This window comes from Gnatocerus cornutus, unplaced genomic scaffold, assembly GCF_029298725.1.
Source record: "Gnatocerus cornutus isolate USDA-ARS CGAHR unplaced genomic scaffold, icGnaCorn1.1 ctg00000023.1, whole genome shotgun sequence".
Classification (NCBI taxonomy): Eukaryota; Metazoa; Arthropoda; class Insecta; order Coleoptera; family Tenebrionidae; genus Gnatocerus; species Gnatocerus cornutus.
In genome coordinates this window covers 3,393,054-3,420,492 of record NW_028275375.1, presented here as the reverse complement: position 1 = coordinate 3,420,492, position 27,439 = coordinate 3,393,054, and the positions used below count along the sequence as shown (strand labels likewise).

Sequence of the window (27,439 nt, the reverse complement as noted above, 5' to 3'; positions counted from 1 at the left end):
GGTCGAAACAAAATTTCGAATTTTTGAGAATAAAAATTCATAACTCGCTAATTTTAACGCTATGGCAATAAAATATACAGTTTACTAGTTTGAACATGTTTATTATTTCCTTCAAATTTTAAAATGGTACACCAGAAAAGACAGATTTTAGAATTTTTTATTTTATGGTCGAACAAAAATTTCGAATTTTTGAGAATAAAAATTCATAACTCTGCTAATTTTAACTATGGCAATAAAATTTAGACAGTTTACTAGTTTGAAGATGTTTATTACTTCCTCCAAATTTCAAAATTGTAGACCAATAAAGACAAATTTTAGAATTTTTCATTTTGTGGTCGAACAAAAATTTCGAATATTTGAAAATAGAAAATCTTTATTTTTACAATTTCCACAAAATCATCTGTATTTATTATAAATCACTGTGTATTATTCAAATTATATATAAAATGTTTAATTTTGGTAACTATTTAATAATGCGCGCCGTGTCGAATTGATTTTCGCCAGAGCCCACCCTGCGGCCCTCTGAAAAAATCCTGCAAAATCTCCGAAAAGATTAATGAAAAAAAGCGTCGGGATCCGAACAAATCCGTGCATCGATAACCTGCCATAAACTGATGCAAACCTGCTTCCCTTTTGTCTGCAGTTCCCAGACTCCCCGTGGGTTAATCCTGCCGCATCCCTGCTCTACCTTCCACCGACTGGCCTTAACCCAGCCTCGTCGACATTGAACCTGGCCAATCGGTGCCTAGGTCGCAAGTGACGTCGCGATGCGTGCGTCGAAACGCGCCAACTTTCATTCGAGGCGTCGCGACGCTGTTTTAGTTCACATTCTCCTGCCGACCATGGGACTAGTGAAAGCCGCTGCTGCCGTTACGCCCGTCCTTCCAAGTGAAGAACACAACTATTCCAACACCGGTAGTGAGACAGGTCAGCCCTTTTGTCTTCTTAGTGATCGGTGTAATTTTTTTCGATTGTGGAGAGTGCGTAAGTTGATTCGATTTTTGCATGGAATGAAGTTTGCAATTTTGCACGCTCTTACACACGGAGGTATTGTGGGTTGAGAAATACAAATCAACCGACGACACTCAGTGCAAGCTGAAGGAGTTATGAGGATCTATAGAGCTGTCGCTTTCAGAGCGTGAAACGTTCGCTTTTTTATTTATTTATTTCTTTTTTTTTAATAACGTGCAGTCGTGTTTACAGCTACAGAAATCATTTTGATTTCCCTCGATACAGTACGGTATTTATCGTCAAATTGATTAGGAAGAGATTGTCGCTGGAAGCTAACAACTCCTGTCCACTAAAAATCAAAGGAGACACAAATAATTCGGAATTTGTATGGGCATAGGTGTGGTAATTGGGTGCTGAATAAGTGAACAGTGTAGACACAATTGACAATCGTGGAAAGTTTCTTGAGAGACGATGAAGACAACGAAACTTGTTAAATAATTAAACAGGTGGTTTGTGGGATAACTTCCCAAGTTTTATAGGCTCAGGGTCGTTTTTATTATGTGCATGTCACGGCCTAGGCAGTTAAGATTCTCATATCAAAGCCACACGGTCCACAATCTTGAAATGTAAAATTAATAAAAGAAAAGAAAATTATTATCAAGGGAAGAAGTAAAGTTTTGCATTGTCTTTAAGTTCATGGAGTAATAAATAACGTTTTTGATCCATTAATTTGAGAGCTTCTGCGTCTTGCTGCACGGGAATTTTATAACACAATTAGCTGACATCAGATAAATTTTCTTAATTTAATACTAAAATGAAACATTCGTTTTTATTAAAAGACGCGAAGAAATTCTCTACTATTTTTTTTGTTTTCGAATTTTTTTCTACCACTTCTTTGTTCACAATCACTATTATTCAACACGTAACGTTTTAAATATTCCATTTTTAATATTATCACGTTACGCTCCTCCGTTATTTTTATCGCTTCGCATTTTAAACGGCACAAAGGAACACGTTAACAAAGACGTTTCACCAGTCCTTCAGGGTTAACAACCCCTCCTGCACAAAGGGTGAACCACATAAATACATTTTAATTATAATTCTAATTACCCCACTAAAGTGGTATTTATATTAGCAATTTCTCTGCTTTAATTTTTCCATTGTTGCCCCAACACCGGATTTAGTTTCCGGTACATGTGCGCTAATTATCCGGGGAACTGATATAACAGAGCTCTACATCTTGATTTTTATGACGGTAATTTCATATTTTGTGAGAAATAATTACGTCAACGAAAAAAAAGGCTGCGAATTTTGACTAAAAAAAGTTGTTGCATTAAAATTATTACATATGCACGCAGTCATACATTAAACTCGTTCATTAATAGGTGTTATTAACTAACGATTTTACCCCACCGTGCGTTAATGGCTCTCTGTTAGGACTGAATGACTGAAATTACCCGCTCCAAAAACACTTTCAATAATTGAAAACGCAAAAAACTAGTCTCGTCCCGTCAGCGAAATTATTTTTTCGTTACATGGATAAATTGGCTTTGAATACAAATACCGCGAAGCCACTGGCAAAGAGAGGTAAGCGGTGCACATTGAGCCAGCAAACAACTTGAGGGCATTTGCGAAAAATGCGATTTTAATTTTCAACTTCGCAATATTAAAGGTTGAAAACGGCAATTCCGGATGACCTTTTGCATTCGCCTTTGTAATATTTTCTTTATTAAATCTTTCCTATTGCTTCTAGCCACGACCGTTATTTGAAACCAAAAATTAAATAAAATATTCACCTGATTAAGCAGTTTTTACGAATCTCACAGGACAATACTTTGAACTAGATTGTAGTTTTCTTGGTTTTTATTGGTTTAACTGAACAGTTTATGTCTCATTAACTCGGCGACAAATCAAGAACATGGACCTTTATGCTCTATTAAAGATGATATTGGATTTTGACGCTGGTTTTTCCGAAGTTTATAGCTAATTCGCACCGTATCGCCCCGAAAACTTCTTAGTTATTGATCCCGCTTCATAATGAAGTTAGTTGTAGATCAAAAGATACAGAAATACGCCTCGGCTCAAATTTAATAATTTACAACATGCGGTGATATTTATCTTTGTAAAACGTTTTGATTGCTATCGCGGTAACGTCTGCTACAGATAAATAACGAGAATTTCATTGTTGCCGACAGAAATGCTTAGCAAAATTCGAAATGGCCTGTGATTATTTAAATGGAAGAAGATCTTTTTATTTATGGGTGGGTTTTATTACCAAAACTTGCAGCGATGCTACATTTATATCCCCTCATTTTTTATTACTTCTGAAAACTAGTGCCGTCATTTCTCTTAATTTCTCATTCAGTGATAATTTTTGCGAACAATGCGGAAACTCGTTTTTCCGATGCTTATTAAAGATATCTCCGTTTGAACTCAGTTTAAACACGTGGGCTGACTACCAGCATCACGCTGTAAAGTGCGTAAAAGAAATAATTAAAACTGGGGAAAACCACCCCCGATTAAACGAAAATAATAAAATGTGACGCTTTTACTAAATGAAGTCGCGTGTTTCAATCACGTTGTGGACATGTGACGTCTTAGAAAATCTGTCAGAAGCAGAACCCTAAATAACTCACGGTCATGGTTTTTGGACAACCTTTAATAAATTGATAACGTCGATGAAATTCCAATGCATCAAAAGTAATCAACTTTGTGACATTCAAAGACGTGTGCTGGACTGGAATTGAGTAAAAGAATCGTTCCTTTGAAACAATCAAAGTTCATTACGAGTTTTCAGATCAGCGCTTTTTGTTAATCGATGGAAATTTTATCGCCCACACTTTGTTTTCAATAATTGCAATCGTTCAAACTCGATGATTTTAAATCAAAAGATGTAGATAAATTTAGAACAAAATGTTTCTACTACTGTTTTCTGTAAGTAGGTATAATTCCTACACTCTGACTAAAATACTAATTACCCTCTGAACAAGAACAAAGTGATTCTTCTATCAAAGAGAATACAGAAAGTGTGGGTGGAAGAAAATAGCAGCATTGTGGCAAAGTTTGCACATACTTAGACAAAGCAACTTGAGACGAATGTACCTCAATGTTTTTATTGTGACAGCACGAGCTAAATTTTACCCGGCGCATCCACCATTTTTGACCACTGGAAATCCAGGGAAATTGTCGATAAAACATGTTGGCCCGAACTTTTAGATCTAAGTGGTAAGAAATGACTTCTTTGTGACAACTTTGTCCACTCGAAACTTATAAAATGTGATACGATGAGCTTCTACATAAAAAAAATTACAAGTGCTTTTTGCATTTAATGCCGTAACTTTGGCCATTTTGTTTGTATAACTGTAAGCTTTGGCAACATTTCTACTTTAGATTTGTTTATCAACTGTGCTAAACTACAATATTTTAGAACAAAAGTGTGAATTCTTAAAACATTTCATTTTTAGATGAAAAAAAATTTCAACCGTATTCTATTAAATGCCGTAACTTTAGCATTTTTCATTCTAAAATAGTAAGATTTGTTGGCGTTACTACTAATAACTGTGAAATTCTATTTTAAAACAAAAATGTGAATTTTTGGATGTTTTAATTTTCGAGACGAACAAAATTTTTTAGTCGTGTTCTAATAAATACCTTAACTTTGTCAATTTTGGTTCTAAAACAGTAAATTTTGGTGGCATTACTACTTTAGACTTAGTTAATAACTGTGTTAAAAAACAACATTTTAGAACAAAAGTGTGAATTTTTAAAAATTTTAATTTTCGAAACGAATAAATTTTTTTAATCATTTTCTATTAAATACCGAAATTTTGGCAATTTTGATTCTAAACCAGTAAACTTAGGGAGCATTTCTACCTTAGATTTGTTTATCAACTGTGCTAAATTACAATATTTTAGAACCAGAGTGTAAATTTTTAGAAATTTTCATTTTTAGATGAATAAAAATTTTTCACCGTTTTCTAAAAAATACCGTCACTTTGGCAAATTTGATTCTAAAACAGTAAGATTAGGCGGCGTTACTAGTTTAAACTTGATTAATAACTGTGTTAAATTACAACAATTTAGAACAAAAGTGTGAGTTTTTAGAAATGTTAATTTTCGAGACGAACAATTTTTTTTTATCATTTTCTATTAAATACCGTAACTTTGGCAATTTTGATTCTAAAACAATAAGATTTGGTAGCGTCACTACTCTAGATTGGTTTATTAACTGCTTTAAATTACAACATTTTAAAACACGAATGTAAATTTTTAGAAATTATTATTTTCGAGACGAAAAAAATTTTCAAACGTTTTCTATTAAATACCGTAACTTTGGCAATTTTGATTCTCAAACAGTAAAAGTTGGCGGCAGTACTACTTTAGATGTGTTTGTCGATTGAGCCAAATTACAAAATTTTAGAACAAGAATATGAATTTCTTTAGCAAAAATTCACCCGGCTCATCCACCATTTTGACCACCCCAAATCCGCGGAATTTGTCGATAGAAAATGTCGGTCTGGACTTTTAAGATTTAAGTGGTAAGAAATGAGCTCTTTATGACAGTTTCGCCCGCTCGGAACTCATAAAGTTCGATACGATGAGCTTTTACACAAGTTTTAATAGCCTCTCTTCTGTAATAAATACCCACAATATCTCTCCAAAATGTCAGTTTAAATACTTTTTCGGGGAAAACGCCGTCGATCTGAGATAACTTCAGTAAAACGCAAAAAACGCGCTAAAACAATTTGTTAATCAATCGCTAACCGTAATGCGATTTTTCGTTCCTTTTGTTAACTTATGCACATTTTTTCTCAAACTTCCCTAAAATTGTTCTTACATAATGATGAGCAGCTTTGATGTTACAAAATGGTTTTCTCTTTTATTACTTTACTTTGAACTTTTTAATTGACTTTCATGTCTGCAGCAGTTGCTAAACCAAAGTCGAATTTGTACAGTTGAACTACACTTAGAAAATATAATCTCTCATTGATTACTGATTAGTATTAAGTTAGCCCTTAACTCTAAACCCAGGTAAAGCAGTATTCACGCTTGATGATCAGAAATTACTTGCTGTCCTGAACAATCACCCTTCGGATGATTACAAACTCGGCAAAACTGCCTAACGAGATATTTTAACTCGTTTGTAGAGCCCAAACTTGGTATTGTTGGTATCTTCCTCAAACGCAGCGCATTAATTATTATCAGTGGAACTGCTTTGAAATGATGGAAATAGTAAGACATTCTTGAAAAAGCTCGCTGCGTAGATAATTTAACGATTGATAATGTGAAACTCAGTGGCTTGTCGCCATGCTATAATTATAAATTCGAGCATGATTTTTCGACCGTGAAATTACCAAACGAAAGTAAGCAAGGGTTGACGTGTCCTCATAAAAAACACACAAAGGATCAAGTTCGATTCGTATTGATTTATCCGATTTCTATTAACAGACCTTTCAGTCAACGTTGCAAAAGACAACTCCGGTGCACTGTGTTATTCTTCCATTTAAAACGAAGCTTTTAGTTGTGTAAACCCGAACGTGTCGAAATATCTTTCAGGTCACCAAACGATATTCAAAACAATTCCTGCGGAGAATGTAAAATGTAATTTCCCTCGGCATTATCAATATCGATAAAAACGGCTATTTACCAAAATTTCAAAGCGTCGTATCTCGGAAAAAGCGCGCCCGGTTTTTTTATTGTGGTATTATGTTTTCATTAGCTGGGGTAGACTACATAAAAGTTGTCAGTTGGATGCAAAAAGCTCGCGTGTTCTAATTGGCGGACGCAAAATCAATTTGAAGCCAGCACAACCTTGAAAGCGACCGAGAGCTTTGTAATCCAACTGTTGCTTTAAAGCGGTGTTGCATCACGCAACAGGTCTGAATTCTTCTGCCGATAAAGAGTTGTTTACTCGCATTCTCCATTTACAGGGACACATTTTCTTGATTAAAAGATTTCTGCTAGCTCGAAAAAAACCGATTTCTTTCGCAAATATTGACAGTGGCTTTTCATGGAACGTTATAACGTTACGAATTGAGTAAATGTTTCTTCGCTAACAGACCACAAAACAGTGCGCGAAACCCATAATTCAACCACAATAAATGCAGAAAATGTTGATGCGGGAAACACTAAACCTTCGTGGATTTCATACGGTTAAAAAGCTCGCCATTACAGCGAAATCCCGGCCACAAAAATGTTACAATGTCTCTTAAAGTGGGTTCTTAAAAGCTGAAATATTTAGAAAATCCACTTTCAATTTTGTCTCTTCATATGGAAGCGCAGTTCGCACCTGTAAACCCACCCTGTCTGTCAACGACAGTTTTACAATTTTCAAAACAACTCTGTAATCTTCAATCCGCGTTTCTCATCACACTGACAGCTTGTGCTTTTCCAGTAACAGAATGCGAAGGCAAAAATATGAAACGTGTCCAGAATTGAGATGCACGAAGCTGCATGTGCATCAAGAAAATAATAAATTTACATTCGGACATGGCAACGTTTTTATGAATTCTCTGAAGTCGTTTGTTTCGCATATTTTTGTATCCCAACAATATGATGAGTTATTGTCAGTCTTTTCACGTACGTTCATGAAAAGCACGGAGCATAAAATTAATTGTTCTTAATTTGCAGTTTTATTTCATTACGACACTTTGGTGCCTCCGCTCTTAAATTCGGACAACAATTTGAATAAAATCTGAGACAATGCAATTTTTCTCCTTGTTGCACTTTCAGCTTGCCCAGCAAAAGAAAAAGTTTAAATTACGTCGGTTTCACACTTATTTAGTCCCGCTAATGAGTTCCGGATTAGTTTTGAACAAAACATCCAATCAATAATTGTATGTATGTAAAATAGGTAATGATAGAAAACAATTAATTCAGTGTCACACCATTTGGATTGCAATTAGATTTTCCTGCTGGAAACACCCCCTGGGCTTACATGATTACGATTGTATTTGAATTCGGGTTGATTTAAATAATTTCGTTTCTAAGAAAAACAAACCAAAGTAAAATCTTAGCAAATATGGAGAGTAAAGCTAGCGGAAAAACCCATCAGAAAGATAAAAGGAGAGGCGCTGTTCACACGGAGTGACGTGACAAACCCTTTTTAAAAGCAAGATTAGGCTTGGGTAGTGGCGATGAGTTTATTATGAATAAAATTGGGGATGATTTTAGTGGTTGGAGTTTTTTGCTTCTGTTAATTTTTTAGTTTTGATCGTTTCATCGTCCTTCACTGTAAATTATCTCGAAGAAAATTGATAGTTAATCATCTTTTTGTTCTGCTTTTCTTGGGTTTCTTTAGTTTTTCTTTAGATTGACTTTCGTTACGGTCTCCAGATTTACTAATTTTACCCTTGATCCTCTAAAATGCCTCTACATTTTCGATAAACGATTTTCAGATTCCATTTGAATTGTCTGTGATTTTTTGGATCTTCTTTGTATTAAGGTACTCCACAATTAAGTTTACAAAAAAAAACAAATTTTCGACTTTCTGAAAATCCAAGAACAAATTCTTAACTAAAAAATCGCGAGAAAAACGGTGACGCAAACCGTTTCTTAATATCTGTTGTAGTTTCCGACCTATTGAGCACGAATTGTTTCAAACCTTCAAAAATTTGTTTATCTGGCGACAACCCAAAAATTCAAACGATTATAACTCAGTTATTTGTTGACAAAAATTCAAAAATTCTCATGTTTTTGGATTCAGCGTGACATTCTGCGTAAAGTGAGACCCAAATTTGTTCAGTTTGCTTAATAAATAAACGAGGCATTGGCCAAAAACTGTTTTGAAAACGTCATTTTAAGGTGATTTTTAATCAGTGTTTTCAAAATGAAAACGACGTTTAATAGCTTTGAATTATACATCAATCGAAAGAGGAGCTCGAAATCTATCCACTGGCCAAAGTTGAGATCGATCGGACAAATAGTTTACAAGCTATAGCCAAAAATTAAAAAAAATTAAATATTTTCATCGTTTGAGTCAGAATTTTTTTCGCGAAAAATCGACTATTGAATTTTGGGCTTTTGAGAACTTTTTCTAATGTAAAATAAGCCGAGAAAAACAATGGCGCAAACCGCATCTCAATATCTCTAATAGTTTCCGTGATATTTGACATTAAAAATTACGAAAAATGAAGAAAATCAACTTTCCGAAACTTTGAACGGCCATAGCTAAGTTATTTCTAGGCGGATCTAAATTTAAATCCCAGATTTGGAATCTGCGGAAAATTCTGCGTTCACTGATGTATAATAACATAAATTTACTCCAAAAAACAAGCGAAATATCGATATCAGAAATTTGGCATAGTTTTAGTCATACATTTTTGCGAAAATTTGCAAATTTTAACTGTAAAAAAATCAAAGAACTATTTCTTATGTAAAAAATCGCGAGAAAAACGATGGCGCAAACCGCATCTCGATATCTGAAATAGTTTCCGAGATATCGAGCACCAATTGTTTTGAACCTTCAAAAATTTGGCCCTCTGGCGACAACCCAAAAATTCAAACGGCCATAACTCAGTTATTTGTCAACAAAAATTGAAAAATTCTTATGATTTTGGATTCAGCGTGACATTCTGCGTAAAATGAGACCCAAATTTGTTGAGTTTGCTTAATAAATAAACGAGGCATTGGCCAAAAACTGTATTGAAGAAGTCTTTTTAGGGTGATTTTCAATCAATGCTTTCAAAATAAAAACGACGTTTAATAGCATTGAATTATACATCAGTCGAAAGAAGAGCTCAAAATCTATCTACTAACCAAATTCGAGATCTATCGCACAAATAGTTTACGAGTTATAGCCAAAAATAAAAAAAATGAAAAATTTTCATCGTTTGAGTCGGATTTGTTTTTCGCGAAACTATCAAATTGTAGGTTTTTGAGGACATATTCTAACGTAAAATAAGTCGAGAAAAAAAATGACGCATACCGTATCTCAATATCTCAAATAGTTTCCGAGATATTTAACTTTAAAAATTACGAAAAATGAGGATAAAAGAAAATCAACTTTCCGAAATTTTGATCGGCCATACCTCAGTTATTTGTAAAAAATTGCGAAAAAAACGATGGCGCAAACCGCATCTCAATATTTGAAATAGTTTCCGAGATATCGAACACGAATTGTTTAGAACCTTCAAAAATTTGGCCCTCTGGCGGCAACCAAAAAATTCAAACGGCCATAACTTAGTTATTTGTTGACAAAAATTCAAAAATTCTCATGTTTTTGGATGCAGCGTGACATTCTGCGTAAAATGAGAGCCAAATTTGTTGAATTTGCTTAATAAATAAACGAGGTATTGGCCAAAAACTGTTTTGAAAATGTCATTTTAGGGTGATTTTCAATCAATGTTTTCAAAATGAAAACGACGTTCAATAGCTTTGAATTATACATCAGTCGAAAGAGGAGCTCAAAATTTATCTACTGGCCAAATTTGAGATCGATCGACCAAATAGTTTACAAGTTATGGCCAAAAATAAAAAAAAATAAAAATTTTCATCGTTTGAGTGGGATTTTTTTTTCGCGAAAAATCGATTATCGAATTTTGGGCTTTTGAGAACATTTTCTAACGTAAAATGAGCAGAGAAAAACAATGGCGCAAACCACATCTCAATATCTCTCATAGTTTCCGAGATATTTAACTTTAAAAATTAGGAAAAATGAGCAAAAACAAAAATCAACTTTGATCGGCCATAACTCAGTTAATTTTTGTCGGATCTAAATTTCAATTTCATTCAGTTGAAAGCTGCGCAAAATTCTGCGTAAAATAAGCTAGAATAACTCAAGTTTACTACAAAAAATAAGCGAGATATCGATATCAGAAATTTGGCATAGTTTTCGTCATGAATTTTCGCGAAAAACTGCAACTTTGGACTTTTGAAAAATCTAAGAACTATTTTTTATTTAAAAAAACGCGAGAAAAACGCAACTATTATCTATTTTTAACTAAAATTATTTTCTTAATCCGCCTATTACTCCAGGGGCAATCTAATAATAGTTTCACCTTTCACGACACATCTCTATCCAGACAGCAGTAAAACTGTCATTACATTTGAAGCCGCTTTGAAACGAGCAAAGTAGTTGGCTAATAAATAAATGTATTAGACATTAATTCTCAATCTCAATTGGGAAACTCAAGACGTCGGTTAAACCCTCCCACGCTCATAACAGTGTTTAGTCTTGAAACTCTCCAGGATTTGGGCAAGCTCGTTTTACCACACGTGCCAATGCACTTGTTGTTGATAAGAGAATTAGTAAACATATCCAGACAATGAATTAAGTTACCGGCGCCGTACTGAAAGCAATCGAACTCGTCCAATTACCATTTGTATTAATCTCAGCAAGGGACGCATTAGATACAAAACAGATTAGCGTTTCTCCCGGTGTTCGATCCATTACCGAGATTAGTTAGGGTTAGTAACCCGTCTGTTTCTCTGTTGCAGCCGAGTCAGACTTGTCAGGTATCCTAACATATCAAATATTGGGCGTGCTTTTTCTAACGGCCATGGCGTTAGTTCTTCTAGCCGCGGTCAGTTATCAATGCGCAGCCACGTGGAAGTGGATCCGAGACAAGACCTGTGGCGACCCTTCCGAAGGCGAATCCTCGGTAACCAAGCAACAGGCGGCTATAAGAATCAGCCATTCGTTGCCTGACCTTCAAACGGAGCCATTGACACAAGAATATGTCCAGGAGCACAAGGACGTCGTCGCCAAGAAGGTGATTGATACGCGTCAAGGTGATTGATGACTTAGACAACTTTGTGCAGGTGTTGCGCCAAACAACCCTCCCGATCGTTCCGACAAGGCATCAGACGTTCCAGAGACAGCTTTCACACCGATTGGAGATGCCTTCCAATGTGCAATTTAGTATTTGTTCCCTGGAGCACCGCAGCGATTCCAGCATCGTGGGGCTCATTAAGGTAGTCAATACGAGTAAATTTCAATCGACTCGGCTACATTGAGACCTTTTCTTATAGCCAGAACTCTATAAGAAAGATTTAGTGAGGCAGTCGTCGGCTGACAGCTCCGGGGGTCCCGACATGGAATATTGCGGAAAATTACATTTCTCGCTGCGATACGACAAGGACGTCGAGGGGCTCGTTGTAAAGGTAAATCTCATCTAAATAATGCATGCAAAAAACACCATGAAACTACACTTTTTAATAGATAAATTTGAATGTAAGTTTTTGCAAAACTAGAAAAATACAAGTTTACAGTGCTGTGGCAATTACAGTGGGGCTTTCTCGTAAATCATTGGAGGAGCGCAGGCGGTCGCGATTTATTACAAATTCATGGATTTGCCGCGTCCCAATTTCTGCATTTGCGCTAGAAGCCAACGTCAACATTTGGGAGTCAGTTCTGGAAGTTATGGGAAAATTCCAGTGGGAATAAAATTGAATCTTTGAAGTCTTTGGATTCCTACTTTTCCCATAATTTCTATATTCTCTCTCTATTGTTGTTATCCATCATTCGTTTTATTTTTTCTGTGAATTTATCTTCACTTTCCCTTATTATGTCGAATCTCAAATTACCACTGATAACCAACTTCTATTCATCCATAATTACCGTTCTGCTCCCCTATTTAACTTCATTAATGACAGAAACTGTAAATTTCGCTCCCTCAGCGATTTCTTTTCAGCTGAGCTCAATAATTTCGGCCAAGTTTGTTCCAAGTAAGAACTGATTAGGAAAAAGTGCTTCATCATCATTTCCATCGAATCCGAAAGACACTTCAATCAATAATAGCGACACATTCAGCTTATTGATGCTTTTCTTCATTTTTATCATCTGTCTATGATCGCCCTATTTGCGCAGGTATTCGAGGGCCGCGACCTACCCATCAAGGATTCGACCGGAAGCAGCGATCCATACATAAAACTATACCTCCTCCCGGACCGGAAAAAGAAATTCCAGACCAAAGTTCACCGGAAAAACCTCAATCCTGTGTTCAATGAGACATTCATTTTTAGGTGAGTTTGAATCTTAAGTGATTACAGATTAATTGCCCGAAGAGGCGCACCGAGTGAACGCTTTTACACAACAAAAGGAATTTTCTTTTAATTGCAACACGGTATAATTATAGGTTGAGTGAACAGGAAACTTTGACAGGTTTCGCATTATTCTGAACAGTCTTTGCGATCCTATCAGAGTTAATTAATAATTCCTAATGCGTAGGGCGTGCAAAAAGTGACGACGGGGGGCGAGAAAGCGTTGACAGGTGATATATCTTGTTTTGCACGTTCGTAATAAGTTTCTAGTTTCGCCCCACTCAAAGGCGGTTTTGAATACCGGGGCAGGTTTTAAACAGACGAATCTCGGAAGTTGTCACCGGTGAAAAATCATTTCCATTTTGCCCTTTAATATAACTAAATATGCCTATCAAGCTAATTTAATAAATGGTGGATGCGCCGGGTAAAATTTGTATTTAATTACACTTGAATAATTTTTTTTTGTTTTATTTATGGGTGACCATACAATAATAAAAATTTTATTTTGTTTTGTGGTGTTTACAAACGCAGTGACATGAAAATTGCCACATTTATTATTTAAAAAATAGAAGTAAATAGCGCCATAAAACGTAATTATCTTTTTTATCCACCCACTTCAACTCCTACTTCCTCGTCAACTGAAATTGATAACTTAAAATAACAACTGTAGTTGAGTACTATTTTTCAATTCTCTTTTATTCAATGCACCAGTTCAATTTTCAACGACAATAAGCAAATATTTTCGCATATTTAAATGAATAAAAATAGCAAACCATAGCTATTTTTGTAACAAGTTGGGATCACTTGTCGTGGGCGTTGATCATTTTGCACGGGTAACAAACACGATTTTTTCTACAATTTCACAATCAAAGAAAATTTAAAGAAAAACTCTTCACGTGACAGGTCTGACAATTATTTTAAAATTAACTTTTTACTTGACAGAATTTCCGCAAGTGCAGCGGTTCGAATTCGAGCACGAATATGCGTGAACTCTCATAAAATTTGCCAAATTGTCTAGAAATCTAAATACAAAACGAATTAATTAGTTTTTATTAAGATCCAATGGTTAATCCCAGAGAAATCGGCAGATATTTCTTGAAATCTACAAAACTCGTCAAAAATCATTTAAATTTAAAACTAAATGACAATTTTTTTATTTACAAACGGTCGCTCAATAGTTCTAATAGTTTCCGAGATATTTATATTTAAAAATTGAAAAATAAAAATCAACTATCCGAAACTTTAACCGTCCATAACTCAGTTATTTGATGTCTGCCCAAAATTATGTGTAAAATGAGCTATAATAAAGCAAGTTCTCTCCAAAAATAAGCGAAAAATCGCTATCAGAAATTTGCCATAGTAGTCATGAATTTTTGCGAAAATTTGCAAATTTCATTTGTGGAAAAATCAAAGAACTGTTTCTTATGTAAAAAATTGCGAGAAAAACGATGGCGCAAACCGCATCTCAATATCTGAAATAGTTTCCGACATATCGAGCACGAATTGTTTTGAACCTTCAAAAATTTGGCCCTCTGACGACAACCCAAAATTTCAAAGAGCGATAACTCGGTTAGTTGTTCGCAAAAATTAAAAATTTATTATGTTTTTGAATTCAGCGTAAAATTCTGCGTAAAATGAGACCCATATTCGTTGAGTTTGCTTAATAAATAAACGAGGTATTGGCTTAAAACTGTTTTGAAAACATCATTTTAGGGTGATTTTCAATCAATGTTTTCAAAATGAGAACGACGTTTAATAGCATTGAATTACACATCAGTCGAAAGAGGAGCTCAAAATCTATCTATTGGCCAAATTTGAGATCTATCGGACAAATCGTTTACGAGTTATGGCCAAAAATAAAAAAAATTAAAAATTTTCATCGTTTGAGTCGTAATTTTTTTTCGCGGAAAATCGACTATCGAATTTTGGGCTTTTGAGAACATTTTCCAACGTAAAATGAGCCGAGAAAAAGAATGGCACAAACCGCATCTCAATATCTCAAATAGTTTCGGAGATATTTAACTTTAAAAATTAGGAAAAATGAGAAAAAATCAAAATCAACTTTCCGAAACTTTGATCGGCCATAACTCAGTTATCTGTTGTCGTATCTGAATTTAAATCCCAGATTTGAAATCTGCGTAAAATTCTGCGTACACTGATGTATAATAACTTAAGTTTACTCTAAAAAATAAGCGAGATATCGATATCAGAAGTTTGGCCATATTTTAAGTCATAAATTTTTGCGAAAATTTGCAAATTTCGTTTGTGGAAAAATCAAAGAACTGTTTGTTATGTAAAAAATCGCGAGAAAAACGATGGCGCAAACCGCATCTCAATATCTGAAATAGTTTCTGAGATATCGAGCATGAATTTCTTCGAACCTTCGAAAATTTGGCCCTCTGGCAAAAACCCAAAATTTCAAACGGCCATAACTCGGTTATTTGTTGACAAAAATTAAAAATTTATCATGTTTTTGAATTCAGCGTAAAATTCTGCGTAAAATGAGACCCATATTCGTTGAGTTTGCTTAATAAATAAACGAGGTATTGGCCTAAAACTGTTTTGAAAACATCATTTTAGGGTGATTTTCAATCAATGTTTTCAAAATTAGAACGACGTTTAATAGCATTGAATTACACATCAATCGAAAGAGGAGCTCAAAATCTATCTACTGGCCAAATTTGAGATCTATGGGACAAATCGTTTACGAGTTATGGCCAAAAATAAAAAAAATTAAAAATTTTCATCGTTTGAGTCGTAATTTTTTTTCGCGAAAAATCGACTATCGAATTTTGGGCTTTTGAGAACATTTTCTAACGTAAAATGAGCCGAGAAAAAGAATGGCGCAAACCGCATCTCAATATCTCAAATAGTTTCCGAGATATTTAACTTTAAAAATTAGGAAAAATGAGAAAAAATCAAAATCAACTTTCCGAAACTTTGATCGGCCATAACTCAGTTATCTGTTGTCGGATCTGAATTTAAATCCCAGATTTGAAATCTGCGTAAAATTCTGCGTACACTGATGTATAATAACTTAAGTTTACTCTAAAAAATAAGCGAGATATCGATATCAGAAGTTTGGCCATATTTTAAGTCATAAATTTTTGCGAAAATTTGCAAATTTCGTTTGTGGAAAAATCAAAGAACTGTTTGTTATGTAAAAAATCGCGAGAAAAACGATGGCGCAAACCGCATCTCAATATCTGAAATAGTTTCTGAGATATCGAGCATGAATTTCTTCGAACCTTCGAAAATTTGGCCCTCTGGCAAAAACCCAAAATTTCAAACGGCCATAACTCGGTTATTTGTTGACAAAAATTAAAAATTTATCATGTTTTTGAATTCAGCGTAAAATTCTGCGTAAAATGAGACCCATATTCGTTGAGTTTGCTTAATAAATAAACGAGGTATTGGCCTAAAACTGTTTTGAAAACATCATTTTAGGGTGATTTTCAATCAATGTTTTCAAAATTAGAACGACGTTTAATAGCATTGAATTACACATCAATCGAAAGAGGAGCTCAAAATCTATCTACTGGCCAAATTTGAGATCTATGGGACAAATCGTTTACGAGTTATGGCCAAAAATAAAAAAAATTAAAAATTTTCATCGTTTGAGTCGTAATTTTTTTTCGCGAAAAATCGACTATCGAATTTTGGGCTTTTGAGAACATTTTCTAACGTAAAATGAGCCGAGAAAAAGAATGGCGCAAACCGCATCTCAATATCTCAAATAGTTTCCGAGATATTTAACTTTAAAAATTAGGAAAAATGAGAAAAAATCAAAATCAACTTTCCGAAACTTTGATCGGCCATAACTCAGTTATCTGTTGTCGTATCTGAATTTAAATCCCAGATTTGAAATCTGCGTAAAATTCTGCGTACACTGATGTATAATAACTTAAGTTTACTCTAAAAAATAAGCGAGATATCGATATCAGAAGTTTGGCCATATTTTAAGTCATAAATTTTTGCGAAAATTTGCAAATTTCGTTTGTGGAAAAATCAAAGAACTGTTTGTTATGTAAAAAATCGCGAGAAAAACGATGGCGCAAACCGCATCTCAATATCTGAAATAGTTTCTGAGATATCGAGCATGAATTTCTTCGAACCTTCGAAAATTTGGCCCTCTGGCAAAAACCCAAAATTTCAAACGGCCATAACTCGGTTATTTGTTGACAAAAATTAAAAATTTATCATGTTTTTGAATTCAGCGTAAAATTCTGCGTAAAATGAGACCCATATTCGTTGAGTTTGCTTAATAAATAAACGAGGTATTGGCCTAAAACTGTTTTGAAAACATCATTTTAGGGTGATTTTCAATCAATGTTTTCAAAATTAGAACGACGTTTAATAGCATTGAATTACACATCAATCGAAAGAGGAGCTCAAAATCTATCTACTGGCCAAATTTGAGATCTATGGGACAAATCGTTTACGAGTTATGGCCAAAAATAAAAAAAATTAAAAATTTTCATCGTTTGAGTCGTAATTTTTTTTCGCGAAAAATCGACTATCGAATTTTGGGCTTTTGAGAACATTTTCTAACGTAAAATGAGCCGAGAAAAAGAATGGCGCAAACCGCATCTCAATATCTCAAATAGTTTCCGAGATATTTAACTTTAAAAATTAGGAAAAATGAGAAAAAATCAAAATCAACTTTCCGAAACTTTGATCGGCCATAACTCAGTTATCTGTTGTCGGATCTGAATTTAAATCCCAGATTTGAAATCTGCGTAAAATTCTGCGTACACTGATGTATAATAACTTAAGTTTACTCTAAAAAATAAGCGAGATGTCGATATCAGAAGTTTGGCATAGTTATAGTCATGAATTTAAATTTAATACCTTTGTGTTATACATCAATCGAAAGAGGAGCTCAAAATCTACCTACCAACTAGCCAAATTTGAGATCGACCGGATAAATAGTTTACGAGTTTTGGCCAGCAAACAAAAAATTGAAAATTTTTCATCGATTGAGTCGGATTTTTTTCGCGAAAAAATCGACCATCGTATTTTGAGCTTTTAAGAACTTCGTCTAAAATAAAATGAGCCGGGAAAAACGATAGTGGAATCGATAGTTAATTCAAGTCAAAATCTAAGTTAAATTCAGAATAAAATACAAAATCTGTCTTCTGGGACATCCTGTATATTAATGCCAGTGCCAAAACTCGCGTTACCTTTTCACCCCGATAATACGAGCCAATGTGAATACCCAATTCAACCCCATTTCTTACCACTTAATTTATTCACAGTGTAAACACAACAAACGTAAAACAAAGAGATACGAAGTTTACAATCCAATTACAAACCGCACCGCGAATTCTAAATTTAGACCACGCACAAAGAAAATTAATATTTAATTAAACAACATGACATCCATATCCATGCGAACTCATCAAATTGCACCAAATAATTAAATAATACTCAATGTAAAAGAAGATGCGTTAACAATAGATTTTAGCAAAATACCATGGAACTGCTAATTTAAATATTTATTTATATTGCAATGTTAAATCATCGAATAAACTATAACAAACTATAAAAAAGCATTTTTTGTTTCACCTTGTCGCGTCGCCTTACGTTTGCTCTGCAAATAACATTTTTTGCAAAAAAAATTATTGATTCAGAGCTTCTTTACTCATGTAAACACAATTAAGTCCAACGTTTCTTAAGCTAACACAGGTAGAGAATTAGGGCAATTCCTTTTGTTTAAATTTTAAGTACTCAGCAGAGATTCTAATTATAGCGAATCTTAGCGTTAAATGCATAAAATCAGAGTTTACAGCCAGGTCTTGCTAATAGGTCTTAAATCGTATAAAATTTATGACTACCTATTTGAATATTGGCTTTATTTCCAGTGTTCCTTACGAAGAGCTTCGTCAAAGATACCTTCAATTTTCCGTCTACGACTTTGACCGCTTTTCTCGTCACGATCTCATCGGCCACGTCGTTCTAAAAGGTCTCTTGGACTCGACAGACCTGCAGCAAGAAATCGAGTACACCATGAATATCTTATGCCCTCCACAGGTGTGTCTTTTGAAGAATTTACCGATCTAAATTTAAACACGACTGGGATAAAAATACCCGCTGCAGCTATCCTTAGGGAAGCTCCGGGAGAAACCTTGACCTATATAAATGTAGGTCGTGCAGGACTCTCCCAACGCATATCTCTTTGTCTATTGATTTTCAACTAAAGTCTTTTGAATTCGCAGGAAAAAGTCGATTTAGGCGAGTTGATGTTATCGTTGTGTTACTTGCCCACGGCCGGACGTTTAACCATCACAATAATTAAAGGAAGGAGTCTTAAAGCCATGGATATTACAGGCAAATCAGGTACTGTGTGAAAGTTAATGGTCGGGGAAATAGCGAGTTCCATTTTCAGATCCGTACGTTAAAGTCTATTTACTTTGCCAAGGAAAGCGAATAAAGAAGAAAAAGACTTCAGTCAAGAAAAATACGTTGTCGCCAATTTATAACGAGGCTTTAGTGTTTGATGTCCCGGCCGAGAATATCGAAGAAGTTTCGCTTATAGTCAAAGTGATAGACTATGACAGGTAAATATGACACTTCACACGTATACGGGTAAACAAACAACCACCACAACCCCGAGATCTGAAGCTGTAATTATAAATATTTCGAGAAGAATCGATCCAATTTATGACTAATGGAGTTTAGTTACGATAGAATTGATAACCATCGGATTTGAGGTCACGATCGCCTCCTCACTGTCTATTTTCTTTTTCGTTCAACGACCTCTCTCAATGCTCTTTTTGCTTCGTTCTTCTAATATTTTATTACGAATTTCCATATTCTTTCGGCGCTCTCATATTTTCGTACCTTTCTTGATAATTTATCTCTAATAGAACCAGTTTTTTCAATTTGAGAGGATAATCGTCAAATTTTATAACAGTGATGCAGCTGGATGCAAATTGTGCAATCAAAGAAAAAAGGGCGTGGTTTTGCTATAATTTTGGGGCTCTTCCTTTAATAATAAATAACCGATATTGATTAAGCTCATTGTATGCTAATTTGTAATTAATTTTATAGTCAAATTTAGTGGAAATGATTAATAGTTCTCACACTGCAAATTAAATTTTATAATTATTTTTTATATTTTGTATTGATTATCGCTTCTTCAGCAAGCAAGCTTAAAATTACACAATAACACTTTAAATTCGCTTGTTTTCAACCACCCCAAAACGGATTTTTATTTCTCTACCAAAAATCATTGGAAAACTACAAAAAAAAATTTGAAAGAACCGAAAACTGCTAAAAATCTTTCAAAAATCTTAATTTTCATAGACCACAAAAAAACTAAAAATCAACTATAATTAACATACATCGAAAGGACCTAAAATTTGCTTGTTTTTAAACACCCCAAAATGTACCGAAGTATTTAGACACTAAAAGAACTGATAATTGTAACGAAAAGTAATCCTACAAAATTACTAAAATTATTGAAAAGCAGGTCAAAGTTCCTTATTTTTAGATGCTAAAAATTAATTATAAAAACTTGAAAACTGTTAGGCAATTAAAAAAAAATCCAAATTTTGCTTTCGGTCCACAGCTTTGTAATTTGGTGCAAGTAATAAATAAAAAGTGGTATTATTAAACCATTAAAACTGCAAGTTATAGGGTCTAAAAATTAAAAATTCTAAAAAAAAATTGTTTGCCAATCTTAAATTAAAATTTTTTAAGATCTTACCTACTTGTTTTAAAATTCCGTAATTTCGCATCATTAATGAAAGTTTAGAAGCTAATAACTCCTGCAAATTTCATTGCTATACATTTCAAATTACAAAAGTTACGAAACTCAATAAGTGACGTTAAAAATTTTTGGTTCATTATAAAACAAATATTTCTGAAATTCGTGTTTCTGGTTCTAAAATCTTGTAATTTGGTACAGTTCTTACTTGTATAGACAGACATAACTCCTCTAAATTTAATTGTTGTTAAATAAAAATTACTAGAGTTACGAGCCCCAATATAAATTGTTGGAAAATTTTGGATATTTCAAAACTAAAAATTTCTAAAATTTATGCATATTTAATGAGAGTTTAGAAGGTAATCAGTCCTGCAAATTTCATTGCTATAGAATTCAAATTACAAAAGTTACGAAACTCAATAAGTGATCTTAAAAATTTTTGGTTCATTATAAAACAAATATTTCTGAAATTCGTGTTTCTGGTTCTTGTAATTTAGTAAAGTTCTTACGTGTATAGATACAAATAACTCCTTGAAATTTGAATGTTGTTAAATTAAAATTACTAGAGTTGCGAGCTCCAATATAAATTGTTTTTGGTTATTTCAAAAGAAAAAATTTCTCAAATCTATCTCATTTGTTCTAAAATTCCATAATTTGGCACACTTAATGAGAGTTTAGAAGGTAATATATCCTGCAAACTTCATCAATATAACATTCAAATTACAAAAGTTACGTAAACTAAACAATTGTTTGAAAAATTTTTTGGTCCATTATCAAAACAAAATTTTCTAAAATTCGTGTTTTTGATTCTAAAATCTTGTATTTGATAAAATTCATAAGTGCATAGACAGAAATAGCTCTTTCAGATTTAATTGTTGTTAAATTTAAATTAGTTGAGTTCTAATAGGAATTGTTAAATAATTCGCCACAAAATTTATAGAAAAGAGTGAATACGGATCTGCCACAGTGCCCCCACAAATAAATCTAATTCATCTTTTTATAGTGAATTATAAGAGCATGAAGAAAAGAACAGACATAGCAGTACAGATTACAAAATTGTTTTCCCTGCCCGGCGCCTCCACCATTTTCATCTAGAATATTGCCAGACTAAAAAGCCGCCTAGTGCTTTAGAAACTCCCAGCACAAAATTAATACAAAATTTGCTTTAGATACAAGCCGGTGAACTTAAAATGAAGAACCCTTGAAAGAGAAATATTGGAGAAGCAAGTTTTCCAGTTTTAGATTTAATAGATTCGATCCAAAATCCAAAACTTTGATTTCATAACGAGCCACAATCTAATATCGGCTTATTTGCTGCTATATTAAACCGATAAAATTCCTCCACAGAATTGGTTCGAACGAGCTAATGGGATGCACAGCAATAGGTTCAAGTTTCATCGGGATTGGTAAGGATCACTGGCTGGAAATGCTCGACAATCCCCGAAGACCTGTAGCGCAATGGTATCCCCTTCTCGAGTCAATACCGGGTCATATTCCAGCCGCCTCTAATGACTCTACTACCATTAGTTTGAGCTGCCTCAACAGCAGGTAATTGTTGATCCTCCTATTTCCTCTTTTAACACTTTTACTTTCAGGTGAACTTCCTCCACCGTGAAAAGAAAGGAAAAAGTCAAATCATTGGTGCTGCGACGATAGTGAAAGGGGAGAGCAAAGCCACTCCCGTAGGTTGTCAGTATTCTGTGTCTATTTGAAGACTTTCTAAAAAATCGCTATAATGTGTGTGAACAATAAGCAACAATGTTGTATTGTAGAGTTACTTTCAGTTTACTTGTATGGTTGACAATACCGATGCATATCAGCTCCTTGTTGTACTGAAAGATGGCAGTTCTGGTGGTACCGAAGCGTTTGCGTGGAAAAGTCAGTTTTGGACGGAAATCATGCAAACGTTTCGGCCTAGAGTCCAACTCAACATCTTGTGGAAGTTGGCAATTTAGTGCTCAACTTTAATGTTCTGTTATATTCAAGTATACTTGTAGATTAATTATCGATCTACGTGTCTGAATATCAATTATGCATGTTTGTTATCAGCTTGTTAAAATAAGAGAAATTATTTTAAATATATATTGTACTCAGTTTGTTTGTTTTCATAACAAGGAAAACCACTCGAATCAATAAATAATTTCGAAATAGCTCGCAGAAAACCGCCTTTCAACCCCCATCGATTATAGCTTTGTTTACAATCTCCATGACGACGTTTATTCCCAGTGGTGCACCGTTAAATTGCAAGAATGCCTCCAAATTTGGACGACAATTTTGTTAACAGGCCGTCTTCGGACCTTGTTTTATTTATGGCCGCATTGTTACCCAACGGACCGCTCTCTGACGACAGCGAGGAGGAAATTTCTCTTGGATCTATAGAAGAAGATATAGTCGCAGACCCCTCGCAAATTTTAATCCCTTTGGAGCACGATCTACGGGCACTCTTGGTAATGAAAAATTGGGTTCATTATTAAACAAATATTTGTAAAATTCATGTTTCTGGTTCTAAAATCTTCGTAATTTAGTAAAATTGATACGTGTATAGATAGAAATAACTCCTTCAAATTTAAATTAAAATTACTAAAGTTACGAGCTCTAATATAAATTGTTGGAAAATTTTAGGTACAGTAGAACCTCGATTATCCGGATGCGGACTATTCGTGCGTTACAAAAAACACACATATCGAAGATCAATTACTTCGTATTTTTGCTTCTAATGTTAGAAATTTCAAAATTTGAAATTTTACAAGTAACAGTTGGTGTAGTTTAATTAGATTTAAGTCAGTGCAGAGAGCAAAAACAAAATTATGTGTTAAAACTGTTGTCTTTGAATTTGCAAAGATTAAGAAAAATGCTTAAATAATTTATATAAATTTATAGGAAAACCTTCATAATTAAAGAAACTAAAAACTCAAGTGGCTGACAAAAATTTTGGGACCAAAAAAAAATAAATGAAAGTATCTGATTTTTTTACTTTTTTTTCTTATATCTGATAAGAGTAGATTGTTTCAATTTCTTTCAATATTAAAAATTGTTATTGTTAAGATAGATGTTGATAAATTTTGTTAAGGTTTTTATTTATATTTATTTTATATTTTTTTATATATTTTAAATTAAAAAAAACGTTCCAAATAATTCTGTTGCCTTAAAACTTATGAACAACTCGATTATCCGTGCAGGCTTCGGTCCCTAGAAGCACGGATAATCAAGGTTGTACTGTATTTTGAAAGTAAAAATTCCTAAAATCTGTCTTATTGGTTCTAAAATTTTATAATTTGGCACAATTAATGAGAGTTTAAAAGGTAATAAATTCTGTAAATTTAATAGGTAAAACATTCAAATTACAAAAGTTACTAAACTCAATAAGCAATTTAAGAAAAAAAATCAATTATTATAAAACAAATATTTCTAAAATCCGTGTTTCTGGTTCTAACATATTGTAATTTGGTAAAATTCCTACATGTATAGATAGAAATAACTCCTCTAAATTTGATTGTTGTTAAATTAAAATGACTAAAGTTGCGAGCTCCAATATAAATTGTTTTTGGTTATTTCGAAAGAAAAAATTTCTCAAATATGTCTCATTTGTTATAAAATTCCATAATTTGGCACACTTAATGAGAGTTTAAAAGGTAATACATCCTGCAAACTTCATCAATATAATATTTAAATTACGAAAGTTACGAAAACTAAACAAGTTTTTTGAAATTTTTTGTTCATTATATAACAAATATATGTATTTCTAAAATTCATGTTTCTGGTTCTAAAATCTTGTAATTTGGTAAAATTCTTAGGTGTATAGATAAAAATCACTTCACTAAATTTGGTTCTTGTTAAATTAAAATTACTAAAGTTACGAGCTCCAATATAAAATTTTGATTATTTCGAAAATATTTTTTTTTAAATGTATGTTATTCGTTCTAAAATTCTATAATTTGGCATATTTAGTGAGAGTTTAGAAGGTAATAAGTCCTGCAAATTTCATCGCTATAACGTTCAAATTACAATCTCGTTACGAAACCCAATAAGTGATTTTAAACATTTTTGGTTTATTATAAAACAAATATTTCTAAAATTACTGGAGTTACAAGCTCTAATATAAATTGTTGGAAAATCTAATTTTTTTGAAAACAAAAATTTCTAAAATCTTATTTATTCAAAAATTTTATAATTATCTTTGCTATAACATTCAAATTACAAAAGTTACGAAACTCAATAAGTAATTATGAAAATTTTTGGTTCATTATAAAACAAATATTTCTAAAAATTTGATTGTTGCTAAATTAAAAACACTAGAGTTACGAACCCTAATATAAATTGTTGGAAAATTTTAATAATTTCGAATATAAAAATTTCTAAAAACTATCTTCTTTGTTCTAAAATCCTATAATTTAGCATAATTAATGAGAGTTTAAAAAGTAATAAGTCCTGCGAATTTAATCGCTATAACATTCAAATTACAAAAGTTACGAAAACTAAACTAAAAAGTTTTTTGAAAATAGCTCGCAGAAAACCGCCTTTCAACTCCCATCGATTATAGCTTTGTTTACAATCTCCATGACGACGTTAAATGCCTCCAAATTTGGACGACAATTTGGCTAACAGGCCGTCTTCAGACCTCGTTTTCTTTATGGCCGCATTGTTACCCAACGGACCGCTCTCCGACGACAGCGAGGACGAAATTTCCCTTGGATCTATAGAAGAAGATATAGTCGCAGACCCCTCGCAAATTTTAATCCCTTTGGAGCACGATGTACGGGCACTCTTGGTAATGAAATCTGGGAGTCAAACCGGAAATTTTCAAGTTTTTTGCACATTAAATTACAGTGGACACTACTCAGACAATGGTAGCATAGACAAAGAATTCCAATAAATAGATTTACTGCTTCCAGGTGAAAGTGACTGGCACGGAAGACTTGAATAGGGTAACTCAAGTGAAATTAAGGGTAATAGCCAGAGACGTGCCTTTACAACATCTAAGCGTCTACATTCCCGCCCTCAGGGAACTAATTCTTGACGGGAGCGTCGTCTCCACACTTCGAGACCTCGGTTGTGGTCTCAGGAATCTCAAGATTTTACGAGTGAACCGATGCTGCATTAACTTCTTGGATAACATGTTGGGATTGGAAAGCTTGGAGGAACTTTATGCAGGTGATAACGCCATCGAGAATTGCATGCCACTGGCGTTTTTACCCGACTTAAAAGTGGTGGATTTGAGACGGTAAAACGTGAATAACTTAGAAAACCGAAAGAAATGTGTGTCGTTTTAGCAACAAGTTGAAAAATATGCGGCGTACCTTGACCTTCCTGACAATATGCGAGAAGTTGGAGCATATTTCTCTCGAGGGAAATGTTGAAATATGGCAGTTTCCAAAGTACCGACAGACCGTTAAAAGCTTATTACCTTCACTGAGAAGTTTAGATGGCATTACCTACATTGAAGGTAAACTCAATTTGATGAGTTGTTACATTATTCAAATATTTATCGAATTTCAGAGGAGGGTAATGTGGAAATTACAGACGACACGAACGCAGAACTACAAAAGTATTTAGCGCAGAAAGTGGAGGAATCGCCACAGACAGTAAAGAGAAGCAGTTGTTACTAATAAATTTAATATTTACAAATTTCAGGGCTTATCGAATGTGATTAATGGAAATACACCGAGGATTCGCCCAGCAGTGGTTGATGCTCCGAATGGGTTTACTATCACGTTTCCCCCCAAAGTTTGTCTCGGAAAATCAAACAAATCGAAAGCAAACTAAACAGAGAGCGCTTTAGCCGAGGCTTAGTTTCCATATTACAAATTGATTTAAGTAGTTTCTGATTAGTTTTATCTGAACTAATTCGGTGAGGCTGGAAAATCAGTTATTTTTTCAGATATGCTTTGATGAGCAAAGTTGAATTAAAGGAGAACAAAGTTACGTATTAAAATAAATTGACTCTCAATTTAATTTAGTATTGTGGTTCAGCAACTGCAAAAGTTCTCGCATTTGTATGCATAAGCAGTGTACTTTTATTGTAAAAACATGTTATATTTAAATCTACTTATCTACTTTGTGAAATAACAACTAATAAAATAGTTACAAAGAGGAGTTATAAACAAGTTTTTGCTAGTAAAAATTTGATTCGGTCATTACGTAACGAGCATACGCCGAATACAGAAATCCCGAATAAAAAAAAAAATCCTACCTTCTCAAATCCCGAGTCACCAACAGCCACCTTCTTCTTCTTCTCCATTGGAAGCTCTGGAACATCTCCAAAACTCACTCACTTTATTTGAAAAACGACTCAAATTTTAAAACTTAAAATTAGTGAACACTCCCGCACTAAAAACTTGTTGCACAATTAGGCAGAGATCTGAAACAGAAATACAGAGTGTTCATTTTATCCGTTTTGTTTAGGCAACACATTATACATGTCATAGACAACTTCATTCAAAATCCTATTTTTGAACGCAGAATTATGAGCCTCAAAAATTTACAACTTAATTAAAGTTGTGTTTTGTTAAATACTTAACTGTGGATACAATCAGTTGGTCTTTAAGATGTAGAAATTAAAACTCTGACTAGTCTCAACTTGTTTTGCAAGCTGCCTTTGCTATAATTTTAGTTAGAGCAACTTCAATAAACTTAATTTTTCTTAAGAGGCACTACCAGTGTAAAATTTTGAAAAAATCATTTTTTTTGCATATTTGGATAGTCTACACCTTTAAAAATAATATTCAAAAATTTCAAATAACTAGTATTTTAAATAGTTTTTGAGTTACTGCTATTAGTATAATAAACTATTACAGC

At 33.6% G+C, this 27,439-nt stretch overlaps 2 protein-coding genes across 5 annotated transcripts; both read left to right on the top strand.

Annotated features, from left to right (window-relative positions):
- The first annotated feature begins 826 nt into the window (after window positions 1-826).
- Window positions 827-22,698, top strand: LOC148166417 (synaptotagmin-10-like). Of its 4 annotated transcripts, XM_088048744.1 has the most exons (11): window positions 827-927; window positions 11,389-11,406; window positions 11,461-11,663; window positions 11,713-11,865; window positions 11,923-12,054; window positions 12,761-12,915; window positions 18,798-18,966; window positions 19,152-19,272; window positions 19,322-19,493; window positions 21,992-22,192; window positions 22,240-22,698. In XM_088048744.1, the coding sequence occupies exons 1-11, from the start codon at window positions 843-845 to the stop codon at window positions 22,241-22,243; spliced, it is 1,413 nt and encodes a 470-aa protein (XP_087904870.1). In that variant the 5' UTR covers window positions 827-842; the 3' UTR covers window positions 22,244-22,698. The 4 variants fall into 4 exon arrangements, with proteins under 4 accessions (XP_087904870.1, XP_087904868.1, XP_087904867.1 ...); XM_088048742.1 differs by having other exon boundaries at window positions 11,389-11,663; XM_088048741.1 differs by having other exon boundaries at window positions 827-984; window positions 11,389-11,663.
- A 170-nt stretch (window positions 22,699-22,868) lies between these two features.
- Window positions 22,869-26,668, top strand: LOC148166416 (leucine-rich repeat-containing protein 56-like). The gene is made up of 5 exons (XM_088049062.1): window positions 22,869-23,091; window positions 25,537-25,865; window positions 25,915-26,087; window positions 26,141-26,226; window positions 26,276-26,668. The coding sequence occupies exons 1-5, from the start codon at window positions 22,894-22,896 to the stop codon at window positions 26,405-26,407; spliced, it is 918 nt and encodes a 305-aa protein (XP_087905188.1). The 5' UTR covers window positions 22,869-22,893; the 3' UTR covers window positions 26,408-26,668.
- Window positions 26,669-27,439: the final 771 nt, after the last annotated feature.